The sequence below is a fragment of the Pinus tabuliformis genome, chromosome 8 (assembly GCF_031772625.1).
Source record: "Pinus tabuliformis cultivar Carrire ecotype Pingquan chromosome 8, CPIR1, whole genome shotgun sequence".
NCBI classification, from domain to species: domain Eukaryota; kingdom Viridiplantae; phylum Streptophyta; class Pinopsida; order Pinales; family Pinaceae; genus Pinus; species Pinus tabuliformis.
In genome coordinates this window covers 1,905,531,655-1,905,555,645 of record NC_142294.1, presented here as the reverse complement: position 1 = coordinate 1,905,555,645, position 23,991 = coordinate 1,905,531,655, and the positions used below count along the sequence as shown (strand labels likewise).

The following is a 23,991-nucleotide window of genomic DNA, read 5'->3' as shown; positions in this document are numbered from 1 at the left end:
GTAGGAAACGCTGGCAGAGGAGGAGTTTCTGTACGGAAACGGAAACGAAACACGGAAACGCATACGGTACGGCCCAGAAATGCGTTTCTGGCCGTACTGGCATGTTTCTCGAGGTGGAAACGTGGCCAGTACGGCCGGAAACGCGTTTCTGGGCCGTATGACGCCGTTTCCACATGCAACTTGACTTTTTTTTATTTTTTTTAATTAATTTGTCTTCTAATTTTTAATTAGGTTTTTCTAATGCCTTCTAGTTGCTTCTAGATGCCTGTCTAAAGTTATAAAAGTGAACTTTTGCCCTAGTGTTGATATGCAGTTCATCAAGAAGTTTGAGGCATATGCAGTTCATGGTAATGTTAAATTCTTAAAGTAAAAGTGATATTCTCCTTTATTTTTCATTTTCATCCTTTTTCTTAAAGGATGAAAATGAAAAATAAAGGAGAATATCACTTTTACTTTTACTTAAATTTTTAACATTACCATGAAATGACTCAGGATGTTTGAGAGTGGTTTCGCCCTCATTGGATTTCATATGGAGAAAGTAGAATTTTAGATCTCACTCAAAATCCAGCAGACTTATCTGTTTTTCAGGATTTCAGGATTGGGGGGATTGCAATGTTTCCATTGGATTTTATCATGTACTAGGGTATGGAACTTGTATTTAATCAAGAGAACCAAGCCCTCTATGCAGGGGAGACTCCCAATAATCAAGAGCATGTAGGGTACTAGGGTATGAAACTTGTATTTAATCAAGAGCACTAAGGTCATTCGACTATGTAGGAGGAGACTCCCAATCAAGCACGAGACAAGAAATTAGAAATTTCTCGTGGCTGATTTTGGATATTTCTATTTTCATTATGTGATCATTCATGAGTAAATGTGATGTAAATTTAGAGACTTATAGTTTATGCATTGACAATTGACAATTTTATCATAATGTAATAAATTAGAATGTATCATATATGCTTTATGATTGCACATATTTCTTAAATGTCCTATTATATATATATATATATATATATATATATATATATATATATATCGCGTTTCCCCGTTTCCAAAATTTGGGGGGGTCACGTTTCGTACCTGTGCCCGTTTCGGAAACTCGTACCCATTTCCCCGTTTCGTGCAACCTTGCTTACCTCATTGTCCTCAGCTAATATAACCACAGTTCTGAGCATACATGACTGTAATCCACGTCCAAGCCACAGTTCGGACCTGAGGAAGGTTCAGGCCTGCGGCCACCTCCAAATCTGTCGACGACCAGTCACCTAACCTGTGTGCTAACTCCTCTAGGCTCTAACTAGCCCGTAATCGCTGCATTGTCATGGAGAGAACGTTGGCCCTTTCCCAACCTCTACTTCAAGCCCAGAACAAAGGTCATGGCCTTCTTTTCTCTCACACAAAAACTCTACAACCTGATCATAGAACTGTCACACTTCAAACAACTATGCCCAAAAAATCTTTGCACAGGTCTCCTAGAGTCAATATTCCAGAACTTAAGACAAAAATAGAGCTAGAAAATTCATCCTTATCTTCTTCTTGGCTTGGCTTCACTTGAGATTTGCAGTTGCTTCAGGTAGCTTCTTTCTTTTGATCGAATGCACTTGTGATGTGACAAAAGCTACTGCCCAAAAAAAAACAAAAAAACCTTAGGACAGTCTTATTCCAACTGCATTCTCCGTGTGTTGGTCTAGATTCTGTTCACTACTCTAATACCATGTAGAAAATCCACAAAAAATTGCTACTGCTTGAATGAACAAATTTGAAACTAACTTGTAACCCAAGATACATAATTTTCACTACTTATTTTGTAGCAGAATAGGAACAAAAATAAACACAGTCACGCAATATTAAAAACACATTATTTTCTAGGGAACCCAACTGGGATAACCCTTTGCTTGATTAAGAATTTTATTGATAGAAAATGAGCAACAGATCTCTTACAATAAAACTTTGTTTCACAGGAAACCAATATGGTTTTCTCTGCTTGTCCTAAGCTTGAAACACTTGCAAGACCCCTGATCTGCTTCCCTCAGTCTATGCGCATAGGTTGCTCCTATTTAACTAGGAAATACCTCCTAATTGCTAGCACAACTCCCAAGGGAAAAATAGCCTCTGCCAATCTGTGCACAAGGTCCACTTGCACACTCTTCCTCTCACAAGCTCACACACACACACACAAACCTGTGCTCTCTATTGCTTTGTCTCGCCAACTCGTGCTCACACAACAATTGAATAATTTTGTGCCTTTGTCCTCCTTATAAGCTTTTCGAATAGGCTAAATATGGCAAGTTATTTCTGGAAATCGAACTAGTGATTGATTGAGTTAACTAAGTCTAACTGACTCATGTAACTCGTCCTGCCCAAATTTAGAACTTGAGACTCACTCGCTTGTCTTTTTCAAAAGATAACTCGCACTAGGAGACAACAATTGAGCCTCCCACTCCAGCGCATCAATCGAACTGCTTCATGAACTATCCTAACTTATATGAACTCATGCATGCTAAGGAAAACTGCTTCTTGGTCTCTTTGACTAAGGCAAAAGTCAAAGAAGGACCTTTCTTGCTACTATTTTCAACAGAATAAAAATAAAATTAAAAATTAAAAATTAAAAAAAATTAAAAAAAAAAAAAAAAATAGAAGCATCTTTAGCCATATGATGGGTACAACCATAATCGACTATTTACTCATCTTTAGAAGTGTGAGCACGCAAATGCTTGAGAAGTTTTAACAAAGAAGTTATAGGCTTCTCCCTTACCTTCTGAAGGTTGTCACTATAGGTCCATTAATCAATGATTTAGTCAACCACTCACCTTCATGCCTTTTTACCCTTTCCTCAAGATCAATGATCTTCTTCCAATAGATCTTATTAACATGTCCCACATTTCCACAATACTAATAGGCCCTTTTCTTCGTGCCTTTCTTAGTCGATGATTAATTATCATCATACTTCTTGTCAATCCGATCAACACAGTCCTTGTCATGGTAACCTCCATCATCTTTCTCCCTTTTGTATCCATAACCTCTTTCTCTATAATTTTGTAAACCCTTGCCCTTACGAAGATGGGCTTGTAGTTTATTCTCAAGTTTACTCCCATTAAGCAACTTTTCTTGTGCCCTAATTAGCAAACCACAAAAAGAATCAAAGGTATGGTCCGTACAATCTTTTTTTCTAAAAGCCCAACTAGCATAGAATGTCGAACAAAAAAAATCATAGGGTGTCTTCAAATTCATCAAGATCAATTCTATAAGCTAATAACCCTTCTTCAAAAAATCCATCTAGATTAACCCAACTTCAACTATAGCTCCTTCATGCAACCCAAGTAGTGTTCACTCCCATTAAGCAACTTTTCTTGTGCCCTAATTAGCAAACCACAAAAAGAATCAAAGGTATGGTTCGTACAATCTTTTTTTCTAAAAGCCCAACTAGCATAGAATGTCGAACAAAAAACATCATAGGGTGTCTTCAAATTCATCAAGATCAATTCTATAAGCTAATAACCCTTCTTCAAAAAATCCATCTAGATTAACCCAACTTCAACTATAGCTCCTTCATGCAACCCAAATAGTGTTCAATCCTATCAAAGGAGATATGATTGAGAGAGATCAACTCCTTCCCAATCTACATAACCCGACTTCCATCTATCTTATCAAACAAATTTTTCAACTTCTCCAAACTTGATTCAGATAGTAGATCTTGATTGTATAAAAGTGGATCTCCCTATAAATGTAGGTCATCATGACTCCTACAACCACATCCTTCTTCCCTTTAATAATAAACTTGGCATGTTTGTCCTCGGGATCTAGAACTGTAGTCTTTGTAAACTGACAAAAAGCTCTCCTCCTTGATAGTGTTTCCATATCTGGTAACCACATGCCATAGTTGTGGCTATTTAAAACCACAAACTCTTGCTTAGAACACATAATCACTTTGCAAACCATGATCCAATCTACAAGTCTAAACCTAAGTCAATCTACTTCAGAATTCCGACTGAAACAGGACACATATACAACCAATAGCGCCTCCAAAATGACTTGTAGAGAGCAGGTTCATCTCAAACCACTAGCCCTAATATCATGTTGGAGAACCAAAGAATTGCAGAAGAGATTCACTGTGAATTCCAAGAGAGAGAGTTGACATCGATAGACACCGTTGTAGCATTGAAACACAAATAAGCATGGATCCACATACTAAATGAAGGATTTTAATGCACTGATAGACCAATTCACAGGATCATCTATATATACTCAGTGGTGTAACTGACTCCCTTTAAATGAGAAAGATTTAATCCACTTTGATAACATTAAGTGTGCTTGAGGTCTAGGTTTTATGTCTTGGTGTGTGCACCAATCACTCTGATCAGGACCACTTCTAGTCGGTCCGACCTCTCAGTTGACCTTCACCTATCGACGGAAAGGCACCAACTCCTCTCGATAGAAAGACACCAACTGACTTCATAAACATGAGAGACAGAAAGACCCTGCTGTTCAAGCAACCTTCCCAGCCCAAAATCAAATTCTTGAATATCAGCCACGGTCAGTACTATCTATTAAAGTCCAATATTAATAATGAGAACGAGAAATCGGCAATTACTTTGTCAAATTCTATCCGGCTAAGTTCTAGAAACGTTAAGCTTAATAGCAGTGTGCTGGACTAATAAATCACAAAAAAATGAGGCTTTGTTATCAAAGTCTAATGGGTATGTATGCGTCTCCAGAGAATTTTATCTACTAACTTTTATTGGATAGTGTCATATAAATATACAGAAAACCAGAACGTGTGCATTAACCTCTATTGAGCATAAAAACTGAAAAATTGGTATTATCTTCTAGTGGGTATTGTCACAAACTTCAAAAAATAACACATAAGTAATGGCATATTGCAGGCATACCGAATTGGAATGAAGGAAAGGGTGGCGTGTCCAGCTCCAGCCACATGTTCTTTCCCTTCCGGTGTGCCGCAACAACCCTCTTACCCACAAGTGCTTTCTGAAGCTCTGCAGGAGACACCCCTTCTATGACCTTGTCGTCATCTCCAATAATTGCCTTCGTGATCCTCTTTCCACAGCAGTGCTCCTCCACTGCTCTCCGGGCTGCTTCTACCTCAGGTAACTCAGGCATTGCCTTCTTCTCCAAACTATCCTACAAATGAAGTTACTGTGTCCCTTTTTATTCAAGACCCGCCTTCCCAACTACTCTGAACAAGGGGTCTAAATCTCTTTAATTTATGCAAACCTCAACAACACCTCTGGAACGTCCAAATGCCTGCCAAAGAACTCTCTATTGGGAACAGAGCTTTTCAACTGACCCACAATTCCCTTCTCCTATTTCCAGCTTCTAACCTTGTATGTAAGCAACATGGTGCTATCTAGGACTCAATACAGAACCATTGCAATTATGCTAGGCTGCATTGTCGTTTATAACACCTCGGCTGGGCTGTTCCGGGAGGGTTGCATCGCAAGTGAAAGTGAGGTGCTCGGCAAACGAAGGAATTTAATTGAGGTTCATTCCCCAATGTTCTCCTGGTGCATGAATCATAGATTCTGCATGCAAAGGAATTTGTACGATCCACATCAATCAAAACATAAAGCTTGATGGGATTTGGTTCCACATGCATTGTGCCAGCTTTGGTGTAGTGGCTTAGAGGTAGTGTTCCATTAATAAGTTCGTTGGAAGATGGAAAGTTGACCTCAACCAATTTAACTCTCCGCCTTTTAAAGCTTAAGTTTTTAAAATCTTCACTGTAATGCCCACAACGCCTTATCACCAATTGAGGCTTTCAATAGTGCGTATGGCTCTCTTTGCTAACATCAAGGTTCCTCATTTCCAAGCTAGGAGGTTTTGGCCAAATGGGAGGAACTCTGATTAACGTAGGTTTAACACATTTCTACTCGTTTGAGATTCATTAGTCTTGTGGATCAAATAAGCGTTCAATTTTTACCAGAAATTGCCAAAGGATCATAAACAATTTGATTAAATAGAGTGGTCTTTACCAAAAAAATTATAAACACTTTGATACCTCATGTTTAAGCGAATTAGCCTTTGTGTTGGATGCAAATTCAAGGCCAAGGCTTGCAAAAACCTTTGAAACTTGAGTAAGTCTAACAACTAGTATTGATGATTCGTACACCTTTAAAGAGTAATAGCATATTATTTCTTATCGGTAAACTTGCGAAGACTATGTACCATCTTACATGGTGCACATGTTGTAGAACTTTAATAATTGGGTGGTGGTGGGTAAAACTTAGGCTTAACAAGTATACCATTTTACTATTTTAAATAATGTACATTTTTAATAATGGAAAGTAAAGGAATGATGTCACTATTTTAAATAATGTACATTTTTAATAATGGAAAGTAAAGGAATGATGGGAAGTTTGTTGTTTTTCTAAATTTAAAATTCACATGAATTAATTGGTAAATTGAATGAGATATGAATGAGATATGATGCCTAGTCGACAAGAGTCATACTAACTAGTTTAGAGTATCTAGTCGAGTTTTCAAGAGTATAGTTATTAAGTCAAGTCAAGTCGTGATCATACAATAAGAGTCTTAGTTGAGTCAAGTCATGAGCATTAGAGATTTAAGTACTAGATTAGTGATTGGTAATCAAGTCTAGTAAAGTCTTTCATGTAATGTAAATTGTAGATTTTGATGCATTGTCAGAGACCAATTGAACATCCGATGGTGACACATGTATGTATATTGTAAGAAGTTCAATTTTAATGACTAGATGTATTTTAAGGTAATACAAATGTTAGTTATGGACAATTGTTTGCAACCTTCAAAATAGCATATGCTCTCAGGAGCCTTCATATTTCAATTAGGACATTAAAATGATCTTTATACAAATCGAGTCCAAGTTTGTCATTAATTTTGAAATGACGAATGACACAATATGCATTGTGTAATGGTATATATCTTTGATATTCTCGAGAAAATTTCCAACAACATCATACAAGAGGGGCTCCCACAAATTGGACAACTAGTCTGGCAATACCTCTTTTCAAGAGCGGTGACATCAATAATCCCTCCAATTATAGGACCATCATGATAAACCCTTTGTTTGCAAAGCTATTTGCAAGCATGTTAGAAAATAAAATTAGCAAGTGGGCAGAAGAAAGAGATAAGCGTGCTAAAGGGCAAGCAGGTTTTAGACCTAAACATTCCATAGTTGATCATTGTATAAATTTAAGGCACATCATTGAAAAATTTTGGGACAAAAAGGAAGAAGACTTTTGTTGCTTTGTTGGTCTCAGAAAGCATTTGACTCGATTCCTAGGGATAAGCTTTGGCACAGAATGGAGGAACTTGGGGTTCCTAAACATTTGAGAGCAGTTGTGCAATGGCTGTATGAAGAGGTGAAAGTCAAAATTAGAGCTTCAGTAGACATTTCTGAAAGTTTTAGAAGTGATATCAGGGTCAAGCAAGGTTGCCCACTGTCTCCTACCCATTTTGGTTTATATATCGACAAGCTTGAGGAGTGGTTAAGTTCACAAGGGGGTGATGATATCTATTTGGGCAAGCTTGTTATAAGGCTTCTTTTGTATGTAAATGACCTTATCCTGGTTGTTAAATTGTCTCTTGGTTTGCAAGAGAACTTACTTTCCCTTGAGCATTTTTGTAGAAGTGTGGGGATGCAAGTCAATATTAGCAAAATGAAGGTAGTGGTTTTCTCTAAGAAAAGAAAACATAACCAACATAAGTTCCACTTTGAAGGCAGCATTCTGGAAGAAGTTGCGGATTACAAATACCTAGGAATTGACTTCAACAAAAATCTAAGCTGGGAAGGTTGTAGAAAGAAAAGAACTTTGGGGGCGTTGGAAAGCATTTTATGCTTTTCAAAATAGGTGTAGAGAGGCAAAGTTATGGGACTGGAAAACCACTTAAACTCTTTTTTGACTTCTAGTGATTCTGATGATTCTCTATGGTTGTGAACTATGGACCAGCAATACATTCGACATGCAGTGGAGACAAATTGAGAAAACTCAGAAACGTTTGATTACAAACAAATTCAAGATTAAAAGTGTAGTTCCTTATGCTATCTTGTTAAGTGAAACAAGGGTTGCTCCTATTGAAGCAATTGCTATGGTGCGAGTCATAAGGTATTTAAAAAAAATTGAGCAAATGGAAGAGGGTAGATGGCCTAAGGTTGTCTTTAATGACAGATTGTGCAAAAAAAAAAACTTGGATGCAGCAAAATAACAAATGGTTTAGTAAATGGGGTATTTGCTTGAACACATGTCCCATAAACAACAAAGAGATAAAAGCTTTTGTTATGGAAAAGTTCCACAAGCGTACTTGGGATAAGGAGCTAGGAAGAAAGAAAAAGTACTATATTGAAGTGTTTAATCTCACTCATATTCATAAAACAAAAGCATACATAGAGGCCAATATCTCTTAGAGAGCCAAAATTCTTATTGCTCAGTTAAGGACTAATTCTCATCAACTCCGTTGTGAAATAGGGCGCTGGAAAAGGCCAAAAGAAGTGTGGGAGGAAAGAGTATGCATTTTTTGTTCTTCCGGAAAAGTGGAAACAAAAAAACATTTCATTTTAGAATGTGAGGACTTCAAAGACAACGGGGAAATTTATGCAGATATGTTGGTAGCTAGCTCTTGGGATAATCTATTTAGCGAGGGGTTTGTCGAGAAGCTGGGAGCATTTATTGTGAAGCTTCACAAAAAAAGGGTTGAATACATCAAGCAGATGAAGAAGCAATCTATCCCATAGGCTCTCTTTAGCCTCATGGATGTTAAAATAATTTTTTTCTTGCATAAATTGTTTAACTATGTTTGTATGCTTATCAAGGAGTAATTGAAGTAAGGTAATAGTAATTTCAAGAGGAAAGGACTAAAAACGCTACAAATTTGGAAATAGCCATAGCCCATGAAGTTATTAATATCTTAGTTATAACCATGTTAAACAAAAGACAACATGTTACTCCATGGTTATACATTTGTGGTACATGAACAAGGGTGTGCTTAATAACTTTAGTTTATACACTGGACCAAAATATAGAAATAAACTTGTTGCAAATAACCATAATCATCCTCCTTGGAAAGTTATCTACAAAAATAAAGATATAATCATGTTAATTATTAGTTAGAGGTAAACTTGACAAGAAGTCCATATGATGATCGATGATGAACAGTAGAGTGTGTAATGATTGAGTTGGTTATTATTTGCATATGGGAACTGTCTTGGCTTTGTTATGGTTTCATGTGTAGGTGAATTAAGTTATTGATGTTTTTGTATTTCTCTCATTCACTTCATGTCACTGCCACGTTAAATCCTAGTGCTAATAGCCTCATTGTCATACTATGGTACTACACAATGAAACATGAATGGTATAAAGCTCAAGGGAGCCCTATAATGGCCTCCCTTCAACCCAAGGTTGAGTTTTTTAAACCAACAAAAGGGCTAATTACTCGAGGAGGAAACACTACGACAATGGTTCCCTTATAACATCAGGGAAGCTCGTCCCAAAAGTGTTTCACAGGGGATGAAATTCCAACTAGTGAAACCCATGTCCATATTTACTTATGTCAATATACTAGTGTATGTGATAATGTCAAGAATACACACACTGCTTAAGTAGTTTGTTGGTAATATGCCACTAAAGTCCATCACCAAGGCCAATGTTAAAGAGGTCTAGGAAATACAATATTGACTCCACATATCTACTTGTATCCGAAAAAAGAGGTTCTTTAAGTTCTTAGTTAAAGAAGAATCCCTTTGTGTAATAATTTTCCTTACATGATCCAAGTGGTCATTTGATTGTTCTATTATTTCAAAATGGTCTTGATTTTGATAGTTTTTGGGTCTTAAACTCCAATAACAATTTTTGGGCAATTCCCATAATTTTAGGGGGCAAAAATAGTGAAAATGATTCCTTATTGTAACATCCTACTTTAAACCCCATTTTGTAATAGTAAATATCACTTGCATTGTTGACATGGACAATATGGATATTTTGAAAATCTCTCGACCAATGTAACATTTTTTTTTAAATATATTGTCAATAATTAAAGGAAGGGAGAAAGTCTACACAAATTCAATGTCATGAGAGGATGTTGTGAGGAAGTTAGGAAATTTATTATTAGCAAAAATATCTTGCCCTGAATGAAATGCTTAATCTCTATTTTTCCAAAAACCAAAGAAGAAAGCTCTTTTTTCCCATTAAACCAAAGAACAAAAGGGATTGGTAGCCAAACTGCCAATTTCCCACAGTCATGAGAAGATATGGAAGAGGTACGAGACTACCCACAGGTATAGGCAAGGCACTCTCCTATATATTTCTCGATTAACCATGCAATCCAGTATACAGGTTACAAAATCTCATGAAGAGAATCATTAGTTGTTAAGTGAAGAAACAAACTATGTGAGTATAGAGAAACATTATAGCTACTTTGTTAGGGAAAAATCAAGCAAAAAGTATTAAACCTAAGCTAAAATAAAGGACCACGAGTTTTTTGGGTTTTGTTGAGTAAGCACGAGAAGCGCTAAGACAAGGGAGGTGCAAAGGGACTGTTAGGAAGTAATGAGTCCCCCTTAGTGTTATGCAAGCCCATTTGTGGCAATTTCATGACTAGCTACAAGCCCCAACTCAATGGTTTGATAGACAATATCTTGATTTTTGTACATGAATGATAGTTGCCTTCATATCTTTACCCTGTAATTGACCTTTTGAGGATTGAGTGAGATTACCTCTTACGGCATCAAATTTGGCTTGGGGTTGACCAGCTATAAGAAAATCATAGTGAATTTGAGCTTATGGGTGGGTGGATTATGGCTCCCCCTTCCTCATTTTCAGGCAAAGCTTAAAGAAAAACAATTCAGATAATTGTATTTATCTTTCTTGAATGAAGTGTGTGTGTGTGTGTGTGTGTGTCGTGCATGCGCACTTCCAGTTTTATGAAAGTTGTTAATGTGTTGTTGAGTGTGAATTCATTAAAGGATTGACCATTCTGGAATCATGCTTGGTTATTGGTCGTAATCTTCATACAAATGAGTTTGTAATGCAAAAAAAGTTCTTTAAATAATGTTTACCTATTATATTGTGAATGTATATTACCCTCTATCATCAGGTTTCATGATAGAGAGGTTAGAGGATCTCAACGAGTCTTAGACCGGAAGGTTGGATCTGTACCAACCTTATAGGGATGAAATTTAATGTGTAAATAAGGATAGGTTGTCCAAGGTAGCTAAGAAAATTGTTGTGAAATTAAAATTTGGTGCAAATTTCCATTTTGCATGCAAGAAAAAAAGCCTTAATTGTTAGAGTAACGACTCAAAGGAAGGAGTCTTCATAGAGAATCTGATATAAACGGTTAGAAATCTTACTAAAGGGTGTGAAATCCTTGATTTATTTGAACTAAGGGGAGGGATAGAGTTCACTCAGTCGTTAATTTTTGGGAATTTTGCCTTAGGGTCCCCTTTTGATTTATTGAAAGAAGCCCAATTGTGACCATGCAATTGAGGAGTTTTGCAGAACTTACATGTTGCTATGGACCTTATCATCCTTAGAATGAATTTGGACAAGTACAGGTCCTATTGGAGTCAATTTTACTCCTTAAAAGCAAGCTCAAAGCTGCTTTTTGGAAGCTTGTAACTTTGAAAGTTGAGGATTGATTTTAGACCCAGTCCCTGTTCCTATGGCTGGAAAGGGGGTTGTGTCTGAGGGCTAGCAGGAAAAGAGATAAAGTGGAAAATGTCCTATCGAAGTAGATGTTTGTATTATCAGGAAATATGGATAACTAAACATAAGGATGTTTTTGTTTAGGCATTAGCGGAATCTAGAAATTTGGTTAAAGCTATGTAGTGGAAGCATTTGGGCTTTTTAGATATCGATATATATATAGATATTTGAGCATCCATAATTTATATGCATTTAATGGAAAGGAAAAATTGGAATGTCATGGAATTTAAATGGGAGAAAACTTGCAGTAACCTAGGGTGAAGGAACCATGTCGATAAAGTTACATAATGCATTAGAAAACCTAGAAGTTTGTGTTAGCAAAATTCTGATCCATATATTCCATTAAAGGCTCCTTTATGAAAAATATGAATGTTAGAGGCTTGAATGGGTTGAACTTGTTTTGATGAAACCAAAGCGTTATGTTTACAAAGGATCTAGAAATCCAAATAAAAGTTTAAATGTACCTTTTCTGAAAAAACCAAATTTGGATAGAAAACCCTAGCGACAAGAGAGATATTTCGGCTGCAGCAAAAGATCAGTGGGCGGAGATCTGTTGTAGGCAGCAATTGCTCAAGCAGTGCCTGCATACAAAGATGCACGAATCCTCAATTTATTCTTTGGGAGGACAGTTTTAGGGCGCGCATGAGGAGCAACAATCGACACATGAATTTGTTGTGCGTAGCAACAATGCCATGGCCCCAGGAGGGGGCCCCAATCATGACCCTCCCCTTCCTCCTAAACTATTCGCGTTCCGAAAAATGGTAGCAGCATGCAATAAATGGCCAGCAAATGAAAAGCAGCAAAAGTTTGTCAAAAGAATGGAAACCGTCCCCACAGTAGCTCTGCCGACTGAAGAACCCTGCAGATCGACTTTAAACTTAGCAAAACGAGGACTTATTGGGAAGTTCACCAGGCTATGGCCCTCACCTAAAGTTGTAGATGCCTGGGTGCAAAGGAACTGGCGACCTCTTGTCAAGGAAGGAATCAAAAGTCATTTTGTCGGCAAAGGCTTCTTGTCTTCGTATTTGAATCAGTAGAGGATAGGTATCTCATATTTAGAAATGGCCTGTATTTCATGGGCCCTCAGGGTTTGTACCTGAATCAATGGACACCAGACTTCGATCCGACTCAGGATGTGCCCTCGGCTATTCCCGTCTGGGTGCGCTTGCCTCATTTACCACTGCACTGCTGGAATCCCAAATCCTTAGAAACCATAGGCAATAAACTCGGCAAATACATCGATCGAGTAGAAAGGAGGGATCAATACTCTTGCGCGAGAATCTGTGTAGAAGTTGACTTGGAGGAAGGCCTCCCTGAAGCTATAAAGCTCACGGTGGCTGATTGGTCTCACATTCAAGTGTTAGATTACGAGAAACTCCCATTTAAATGTTGGCACTGCCATGGCTATGGGCACTTTTCCAGGCATTGTAAAAAGAAATCAGAGGAGGAGGCCGAGAACTTGAAAGGAGAACAATGGACACAGGTTCAAAAATTAGCATCAGCTAAGCAAAACAACAGAACCAAAGGGAAAGGAGTGTCCACGGGGAGCGGTGCCCCACCCTCAGCACAAGGGGAGGGGAGCTCAGTCCCTCCAAGAGCAGACATTTCCACCAATCCCTTTGAAATACTCAGTACACCAGAAAAACTCCCAGATCGAGTAGATGAAGAGGACGAACAACAGGCCACTACTATGGAAGAAGAAAAAAGACAGGAGGAAATAGGCCCTCTCCAAACCGAAACCCCAAGAGGTGCCCCTAGCCCCCCATCCTCGGAGGATGAGACAATCGAGAGGCCTTCGAAAAGAGTTGGGAGGAAATCTCATAGAGAGGCAAGAGAAGAAGAGGCAGAGAGATAAAAAAATGCAAGGCAGTCAGCCCACGATTGAGATGTCCACCAGCAGAAATACTAGAACCAGGCCTCCCAAGGGAGGAACTGCCCCCCCCCTGCTAGTAAATAATGCGATTAGTCTCTTGGAACTGCAGAGGTCTAGGGAATCCCTTAAAAGTTGAAGCAATGAAGAACCTTCTAAAATCAAAACTTCCAGATATCCTCATGCTCCAAGAGACTAAAATAGAAGGGGATGCCCTTCTTGATTTTAGCAAAGTAAAATGGAAAACAAAAGCCAGCAAAGCAGGAAGTGCAAGGGGTACATGCGGTGGGCTTGCCACCCTTTGGGAGGAAGACAAATTCCAACTTGAGAGTTCCTTCCAAACGCAGCATTGGATTTACACCGAACTTTGGCACCTTGCTAGCAATATTACCTTCGCACTCTTTAACCTTTACATCCCTGTCCTCTATGCAAAAAAAGAAAGAATGCTGGCAAACCCTGTCTGAATTCCTTGAAGCTTACTCCCCCAAGAATATAATTCTAGCAGAAGACTTCAATCTCATCTTCGACCCAAAAGAGAAAAGATGAGGTACCAGTAGCAAGGACCACTTCCTTCCCTTCGTGGAAGATCTGATTCAACAATGGGATTTATTAGACTTTAAGCCAAAAACAGGGCTATATACTTGGTCAAACAACAGAGCTGGGGCAGAGCACATATCAGCCAGGTTGGACAGATTTCTACTTCAGAGCACCTTCCTCTCCGAAAAGAAGATCATCTCCACCAAAATTCTGCAAAAGTTGACTTCAGATCATAAACTTATTCTCTTGTTGTTTGAAGAAGAGAAAAAAATGGGGCCCATCCCCTTTAGGTTCAGCCCTCTCTAGTCAGACAGGGAAGGGTTTATGGACACAGTCAAGAAGGCATGGTCCACCCCTGTTCTTAGATCACCCAGCTATGTGTGCGAACAAAAGCTAAAGGCCGCCAAAACAGCCTTGAATGAATGGATAAAAAATCCCTCTGACTCCCCCACTACGCATAGAAAGTAGAACATCAAGCAGCTGCTCGATTTACAAATGGACATGGAGCAGCAAGACATTACATGCTTAGAAATTCAGAATGAGCAAGAACTCCAAATCAGCACTCTACGCTCATTCAGAAAGGAGGAATAATCCTTGAGACTCAAATCATGTAACCTCTGGCTTGCGTCTGGAGACAAAAACTCAGCCTTCTTCCACAAGCAAATCCGAACTCGACTTTCTAGAAACCACATTGTTGAAATCACCTCATCGGATGGGGTTGTCCTCAAAGGCACAACTCTGTTAAAAGAGGTTGCAACCTCTCATTTCCAGCAGTTGTACAAGGAAGAAGGTGCAGATATTGATGAGGAATCTCAAGACTTCCTCACTCACATTCCAAGACTGGTTAATGAGGAGGATAACTCAAGACTCCTGAAGCCCTTCACTCAAGACGAAATCAGCAATGTCATCTGGAAGATGGAACTAGACAAAGCTCCAGGACCCGATGGGTTCTCCATTCATTTCTATAGAATATGTTGGGACATCATCAAGGCTGATCTGTTTCGAATGATCAAAGGCTTCCTCCAAAAAGCCAAAGTGGGAGGAAGCACAAACTCCACTTTCCTAGCGCTAATCCCAAAAGAAGCGAACCCGATGGCGTTTGACTGCTTTAGGCCAATATCGCTATGCAATGCGTCCTACAAAATCCTCACCAAGTTACTTGCAAATAGAATAAAGTCGTTGCTGGAAAAACTCATCTCTCCCAACCAAGGTGGGTTTGTTAAAGGCAAGCATATCCTGGACAATGTGATTCTGGTGTAGGAAATCATTCATTCCAGCTAGCAACGCTAAGAGCAAGGCATGCTCATTAAGCTGGACATGGCGAACGTCTTTGACTAAGTAAGGCATTCTTTCCTCCTCCAAGTTATTTCTGCTTTTGGTTTCAGTTTTGATTTTATAAAATTGATTAAAGCATGTATAGGAGAGCCTTGGATAGCTCCTTTAGTAAATGGAAGGACGGAAAATTACTTCAAAGCCCCAAGGGGCATAGGGCAAGGTTGCCCACTATCCCCCTTCCTGTACATTTTGATGGCAGATTCATTTAGTAGAAAGATGATAGTAGAGAAGTTAAATGGGACACTCCCAGGCATCAAGGCGATAAAAGGAACAATACCAATCAACCACGCCTTGTTCGTTGATGACTCTCTCCTTATGGGAGGTGCCTCCATTAAAATAACAAGGGCTTTCAACGATGTTATCCAGAGCTTCTGTAGAGTTTTCAGAGCTCTAGCCAATAGGAGGAAAATCGTTGTGTATGGCTAGTCGGTAGACCAGCAAACTATTCACTGAATTGCTCAAGCCCTGGGCTTCGCAGGTTACACCTCTTGGGACAAACTTAAGTACCTAGATCTGCCCTTAACATTGGGAACCAGCAAGGCCCTTCACTGGATGGAAATTATCAGCAAAATCAAGGCAAAAATGACAGCATGGGGCGATCAGTGGCTTACCTCAGTCGGGAAGCTTATCCTTGTAAAATTTGTTCTCTCCTCCCTTCCAATCTATCAGGCTTCATTTCTTTTAGCTCCAAAAATGATCACTAGACAACTATCTAAGATGAAATTTCCTGTGGAAAGGAGGAAAGGGGAATTAAAAAAAAATCATCTATTAAGTTGGGACATTGTGAAAAGGCCTCTATCAGAAGGCGGACTTCAAGTAAGAGATCCCGGGTTGGCCAATCTAGATTTGGGAGGAAAGATTCTCTGGAAAATCTTCTCAAATCAACGACATCCTGTACGTCGAGTTCTAATTAAAAAATATCTGCATAGGCTCTCTATAAATAATATGGATGAAGGAGCTTCCTGCAAAGGAACCACTCTATGGAAGCTATGCAGCCGAGGCTGGGAGTTCTTTAAATACTATCTCTACAGAATCCCTAGAAACGGAAAAAGAATAGGATTGTGGGAAGACAAGATAATGGGCCCTCAACCCTTAAATCTTCCCCTAAAATTGCATATTTGCGTGACTGGATTATTCAGAATGGCATCCACAAGTTGGCTAATATTTCCTCTTAGGATTCTATTGGGAATTGAAGTGACTGGGCTTTCCACTGCCTCCCTGATAGGCTGCTTCCTCAACTTCACCTCTTTCTAACTGCTATCTCAGGTCTAGCTCCAGTGCACCTTCATTCAAGGGACAAGTGGGGTTTGGGTAAGACTGGAGCTTACTCAGTAGCTCAGGGCTTTGCAGCTCTCCAAGAACATCATCCACAGATCCACTCCCCTTTGCTTTGGCAGCATGTATGGGACCCCTTTGGCCTCCCAAAGATTAACTTCTTCAGCTGGATTCTCATGCACAAAAGGGTCCTCACTAGAGATAACTTAGTGAAACATGGAATTATAGGACCCCATAGATGCCCTCTTTGTTGTTCGGCTCAGGAAACAATTGAACATTTGTTCATTGACTGCCCCTTTACTCAAGAAGTATGGTCTCAAGCAATGCTTGGGCTCAATGCTCAAATACCAGTGCAACTCTCAGTGGTTAGTCTATTCGCTTCCTGGAAAGAGCGCTCCCCTCACGCACTGAAGAGCAAATCAATGTGGGCCAAAATATGGTATGTTATTCCAAAATACATCTACTGGGAAGTGTGGTTAGCTAGGAATGAAGCCATCTTCAATAACAGATTACAAACTCCCAACGTAGTGGCTGCCAAAGCCAAAGCACTGCTGTTGGAAACTTACGAGAATCGACCTCATAAGCAAGACAATGTGCTCCTCCCTGAAGAGATTAGCTGGCTCAGCGAGTCCCTGAGGTGTGCCAACAATAAAAAGAATCCCTCCTTACCTTGCCCCAACCTAGAGTGGGGGCTTCAAACCTCTAAATTGGATTTCCAAACGTGGTGGAAAAATCAGGGCAAAGTTACGATATTCTTCGACGAAGCCTCTAAAGGAAATTCGAGGATATCAGGAGCAGGGGGAGTAATCTACTCCCCGGATGGGCACAAAAGATACAACTTCAGCTGGGGCTTAGGACATAGCACTAATAACCAAGAATAGATTCTAGGACTGCTTAAATATTGCCAGCTAGCCCAGGGGAACAAAGGAATAAACCTACAAGTCTTTGGGGATTCAGAAATCCTGATAAAAATCCTCGACATAGGTGATCATCTTAATAACACAGTGCTCAACAAAATTCTTGAGGGACTAAGGAAAATGTTTCAGAGCTTCACTACCACTTCATTCTACCACATCCTCTGAAGCCTAAACAAGGAAGCCGACACAAGGGCAAACATGGGTTGCCTCTTAGCCCAAGGAGCCCTGTCAAAGAACAATGAAGCACCAGAATGGCACCCAATTCCTTAACATAGAATTTCGACCTGCGCAAGAACAGTCACTGGTGGCAATGCCTCCTGGTTCTGCAGTTACCATGATTGCCAAAATCCGGCACAGGCTCACACTTTGTGGCATCTACAATATAACATTGGCATCATATTAATATATAGCTTGTTTTTGTGTCTCAGATCATATATTACAGAGATCGCATTATTCCAATGACTCGCTATGCCCTTAGACTCGTACATTTTTGTAGAGGCTCGGATCTTCTCTTCTATGGCATGAATTAACATTTAGTTGGCTTTGCTTGTATGGCTCGTCCATATCACAGTGGAATTTCTTTTAAGACTCAGATCACATTATCCTGTAGCTCAGTGGCTTTTGCATTTACTTATGATGGCAGCGCTTAGACTCTTCTCTGCTCCAGCAACAAAGTCAGAATCTTAAATCATGCTAGGCTCTCTCATCGCCCTCACACATTTTCATATAAGCAATGAGATAATGAAGTTGCTCAAAAAAAAAGTTCAAGATCAGAGGACACTGAGTGTTGCAGGACCGTTAAGGGCACATGCAGGTCTCGCCTTATCCTAACAGAGAATCAGAACTGGAAAATGTGTTGTCTCCCTTTTCTTTTGTAGGCTTCTGCGCACTAACCAACAAATTATTTGTAACCACGCGCAAAGTGTTTATGTTGGTTCTTCCTTGAATGGCCAATGGATCCAACTAAGCTCTGCTGAGACTGAGTCGCTTAAAATCAATAGTCGATGCATTATGTAATAGTGGTGTTAGGCTCCGGCCCAACCTCTTTCTATAAATAAAATTCAACCATTCTTGTTAAAAAAAACCCAGATTTGGATGTCAGCTGGCAGACCATGTGATAGTTACATGGAGACCATGTGGAGGAGTTATGTGGCACGTTAATGTGGCATGAACAACATGTTTTGATGATGTGGTGTGACATCATGGTATGCTAACTCGGAAATATCGTGTTGAAGTGGAGGCCAAGTGGTCATCATCATGCTAACGTGGATTTATTTGGATAATAGATGATATGAATATCCAAAAATATAGATTTTATTGAAAGGGATTTTTAAGATTTTCCCAGATCTAGATGTTAATTTTTCATTATGCATTAGTGCTCAAATCTGAAAATCTAAAACATTATAAAAATTCATTGGGTAGGTAAATAAAAATCATAGATCTGGATATGACCTAGCAAGCCACGGTGTCCAGTTCATGGACCTAGTGTACTATGGTGATCACATGTGGATTGTGTGGATGATGACATGGCACAAAGGGACAAATCTTTTAAGGGGCATAACTTGGTGTCTAGAGCTCGGATTTTGATGAAGTGTATATCGTTGGAAAGCTCTTGACAAGTAGAAGACGATGATGGCCTCATAAAAGAGGTTTGAGATGAGTAAAGGAAGAGGAAATTTGGATGCCCCAACTCCATATAGTAACCTTGGGGGTTGGGCATGTACACCACATAAACTTGTAGAGGCTTAGAGGGGATTGGGTGTGTTATGCTTATACCCATTTCTAAGAGTAAAAATCATCATGAGCTTTCCATCGAGGTATTGCAATAAAAATATGAGTTTGCATTTGAAAGTTATAGGCATGGGAGGGTGGCATTCCAACTTAAGTTTTGAAGGCCCAACTTTCCTTTACAACATCAACACCTAGGTTAAGAGATTTTGCTTAGGCTTTTGTGTTCTAGAGTTCTACTTCATATTGTAACAAAAGGGGTTTTCCTACTTCTTGTTAAGCACATTTTGCAAATGAGCTCAATCATCACATCTATTGTAAAATATAAATTACATGTAATGACCACACTTTGTTCATTGATTAAAATAATGTTTAAACATGGTGGTATTTTAGATTGATGTTGAAAAATGCAGCAAGAAATTATCAATTTGATTTTGCCTTGATTAAATTGAGAAAATTTGAATTTCCACATCAACAGACAACTTGGATGCAGTTAAATTGTGTGACATGGCTTATGTCACCCAGTTTATCTAGTAAATTCGAGTTGGAGGAGTTAAACTTCAGTTAAGCATGGGTGACTGCTAATTTGTAGCAATCAAGGTCAGTTATCTTAGGTTGTTTTCAATTAAACTAGTTCCAACTTTTGGAGGAACTAGTGGAAGGTTAGTTTTGCAATGGGACTTCAGTCAAACTCAGTGATAATCCAGTTAACTAATACATCAACCCAAAATAGCTTGTGCATGCAGAGAATTCGAGTTCCCTAGGCTTAGTGGAGATTCTAAGGCAGTGTAACATTAGTTGTAGACTAGTCTTGAGTGTACAGGTGTTGCATGCAGTCAAATTATCAACCTTGGGAATTGCGCAATCCATTTTGGAGAAATTACTAGATAATAGGGGCCTAATTTATCAGGAATTGTCAAAGGAAATAGAGGCTCAAGCAGAGGTAGAAATTGACTAATTGCCAAAGAAAATAGAGGTTCAAGCAGAGGTAGAAATTGACTAAGTCTGGGTTAGAGCTTCTCAATGAGCAGAGGGATATGTTATGCACTTGTAGGTTGTGCTTAGTTGAGAACAACAATTGTAATACATCTATATTCATCATATTAATGCAATCAAGCATGAGGGTTTTTAGCATATTGCTTTCCTCAGGAAAAATACTACTTGCGTGTGTGTGATTTCTTATTGCATGTCTGAGATTTTTGTTTTAAATTGTGAATAAATGTTCGCAAAGCAATAGAGTAGGTTTGTGTCTTGTGATTTTGATTAAAACTTCATGAGCAATTACAAATCTACATCGCAATTTCTACATGGTATCAAAGCAATATTCACATTAGAGCAAAAATTTCGAAGTTTTTTCTCAGGAGGTTCGAATTTGGAGTTTAGTGCAGCAGGATCTCTTCAGAGTTGAGAAGATGGCCTTCAATGGACTAAGGCTAGAGTATGCCTTAGAAGGAACCTCTAATTTTGTTACATGGAAGGATCACATGGAGGTGGTATTGGATGACAATGGATTGCTAGAATACATCAAGATAGATGTTGCAAAACCACCAAAATCTGATACCCATAACCTTGCTCAGTGGAGGAAAGATGTAGCCAAGGAAAGCAGAATAATATTGGAGGGAGTACAAGAACACATTGTCTCAAATATCCATGGAAAAGAAACTTTGTTTGCAATGTGGAAAACACTGATAGAATTGTTCGAGAATAATAGTGACCACATGAAGTTGGCGCTCAAGCATAAACTTCGAAATATCAAGATGCAGAAGAATAACACTATTCCACAGTATCTAAGCAAGTTCACACATTGTCATCATGAATTTGGCGGGGTCAGTGTTAATTTCCCTGAAGAAGACTTGATAAGCCTATCCCTTTTGGGCCTTCCCAAAATCTGGCATGGATATCAAGATTCAGTGAATGAGAGGGAGAAACTACTGAATTGGGATCACTTAAGCTCTGATTTGGTACAGGATGAAATAAGCCGGAATACCAGAGATGGGACTTCATCCAAGGGCGAGGATGAAGAAAAATTTGCATTGGTTGGAAAGGTAAAGAAGGGAAAAGGGAAGAAATCTCAATCCAAACCAAAGTCCAGCCAAGGGGGCATGAAGAAAGATTTGTCCAAAATTAGATGCATCCATTGTCATGAATTCTGGCACTACGCCACAAAGTGTCCACACAAAAAGGAAAGCAAGAATACGTTAGAAGGAGCAGTAGGGGAAGCCTTGGCTTCATAGTTCGAGCTTGACTTTACCATCACTGCATGCATGGCCAACACAGTGATGGGGAGTGTGTGGTACGTGGACTTAGGTGCATCGTTCCACATGACAAGGCGTAGAGATTTTTTCAATGACCTGGAGGAAAAATACTTGAAGATGCACATCGATATTGGGGATGGTAGAAGGTATAACACGACTGAGATTTGTACAGTCACCTTTCAGAGGGAGTCAGGCTCCCCTCTCGAGCTCAAGGATGTCATGTTTGATTTGGGCCTAAAAAAATATCATCTTTGTTGTAGTTTTGGAAGACCGTGGTTATGATGTGATCTTCAGCAAAGGAAAAACATTCATGAGACACATAGCCACTGGACAGGTGAAGTGGATCGGGGTTCATGTGAAGAACCTATATAAGCTAGATGTGGAAGATTGTGTTGCATTGAGCACAAAGACGGAGAAGGTGCATAACCACAATGTCGGTGAACTTTGGCACATAATACTTGGCCATTTGCATCATGGTCCCCTAAAGATTATGCAACAAATAACCACAGGCCTCCCCAAAGGAGCACTTGAGCAGCAAGATGTATGTAAAGGATGTACTTTGGGGAAGTACACAAAATCCACATTCCATGATCAGGGCAGCAAAGCACATGCAGTCCTAGGCTTGGTGGAGATTCCAAGGAAATTTAACATCATTTGTAGACTAGTCTTGAGTGTACAGGTGTTGCATGCAGTGAGATGGTCAACCTTGGGAATTGTACAATCCATTTTGGAGAAATTACTAAATAATAGGGACCTAATTTCTCAGGAATTACGCAAGGAAATAGGGGCTCAAGTAGAGGCATAAATTGACTAAGTTTGGGTTAGAGCTTCTCAGTAAGCAGAGAGATAGGTTATGTATTTGCAAGTTGTGCTCAGTTGAGCAAATTAATTGTAATACATCTCTATTCATCAGATTAATGCAAGTAGGCATTAGGGTTTTTAGCAGATTGCTTTCCCTAGGAAAAATGCTATTTGCATGTGTGATTTCTTATTGCATGTCTCAGATTTTTGTTCTAAATTGTGAATTAATGTCCGCAGAGCAATAGAGTAGGTTTGTGTCTTGTGATTTTGATTAAAACGTCATGAGTAGTTGCAAATCTACATTGTAATTTCTACAATTGATTCAACCACTAGTTTCAAGGGTTTGACAAAACTAGATGAACTTATAAAACTTATGAATTCTTTTGATGTTGTGGTGTTTATGGACATGTGATGAATGATGTAAGGTCACAACTATCTAAAGGTATATGTGTGTTATCACTATGCATGATACTTTTATAGATTACCCATGGGCATGTGACATTATACTAAAGATAGATGGAACACCCTCCTCCCACATTTACCCAAGTTAACCAGTTCTTTGGGGTAAACCTGCGATGAGAGGCTACTACAATTTGATTCAACTCCCCATGTATAGTTAAGGAAGTGAAACCAACCCAACACCACCAATATGACCTTCTACACATATCACATAACCTACAGGAGCCAACCAACTATTCTAGGTGATCGACCCCTGAGACAACTTGACACTTTACTACCCTAAAGCCTCAGTCGCTCCCATGACATGGGCATGCGTGCAACTGGGGCCCTCTAGTCACTCTCATAGCATGGGCATGTAAGCGACTGGGGTCCTTTTCACCTAGTTCTGAGCCTACGACCCCATATTTTTTACCACCTTTTAAGGGATAGGAGTCAGGCCACTACCCATAACTCCATGAAACCTTTAGGAATGAAAAGTAACATCGAGACATTGATACAAATGCAAATATTTGAACAAAGACTTGAATGGACCCCTACTAGACATGATAGGGATTTCGTATAACATGTCACGAATATGAAATGTACAGGTCATAACAACAAATATGAGCATAGGGGTCTCATACTTATCTAGGAATCGTTAAGAAGCATTGATGCCTTATCACATTAGTTGCATTATCATCTATTGGGTCATATATTCATTGTTCATTCATTTACAAATCAAAACATGATGAGCCATACATCATCACTGTAATAAACCATACTCATAACCGACATATAAACAACATAAATAATAAAGATACATCAACCATAAATGCCACATATGAACAAGTACATTTGCTCATAAAATACCAAGGAAAGGCACTCTTATTAATGAATGCAAAATCCAACCGGGTATGGGACTTCCACGAACCACCCGACCATAGATTGGATGCACAAAATATTTCTTTCAACCAATCACCCTCATGCCATATTCCAAGCATGAATGTGGGACTCATAACCAAAACTCAACCAGGGCTTTCTGAGGCTACACCACCTCATCCTCATAAATAGAACCAAGCTTTACCGCAATCCTAACTGGATCACTAGGCCAAAACAATAAACATGCAATACCAGGA

At 39.2% G+C, this 23,991-nt stretch overlaps 1 protein-coding gene across 2 annotated transcripts in view; it reads right to left on the bottom strand.

Annotated features, from left to right (window-relative positions):
- MMH-1 (MUTM homolog-1) overlaps nucleotides 1-5,689 on the bottom strand; it is a 318,479-nt gene extending 312,790 nt beyond the window's left edge. The window contains exon 1 of one of the 2 annotated variants that reach the window (XM_089374736.1): nucleotides 4,893-5,689. In XM_089374736.1, the coding sequence (XP_089230862.1) occupies nucleotides 4,893-5,121 (229 nt within the window). In that variant the 5' untranslated portion in view covers nucleotides 5,122-5,689. The remainder of the gene's footprint in view (nucleotides 1-4,892) is intronic. The other variant, XM_089374735.1, reaches the window with a different exon arrangement.
- Between the last annotated feature and the right edge of the window lie 18,302 nt (nucleotides 5,690-23,991).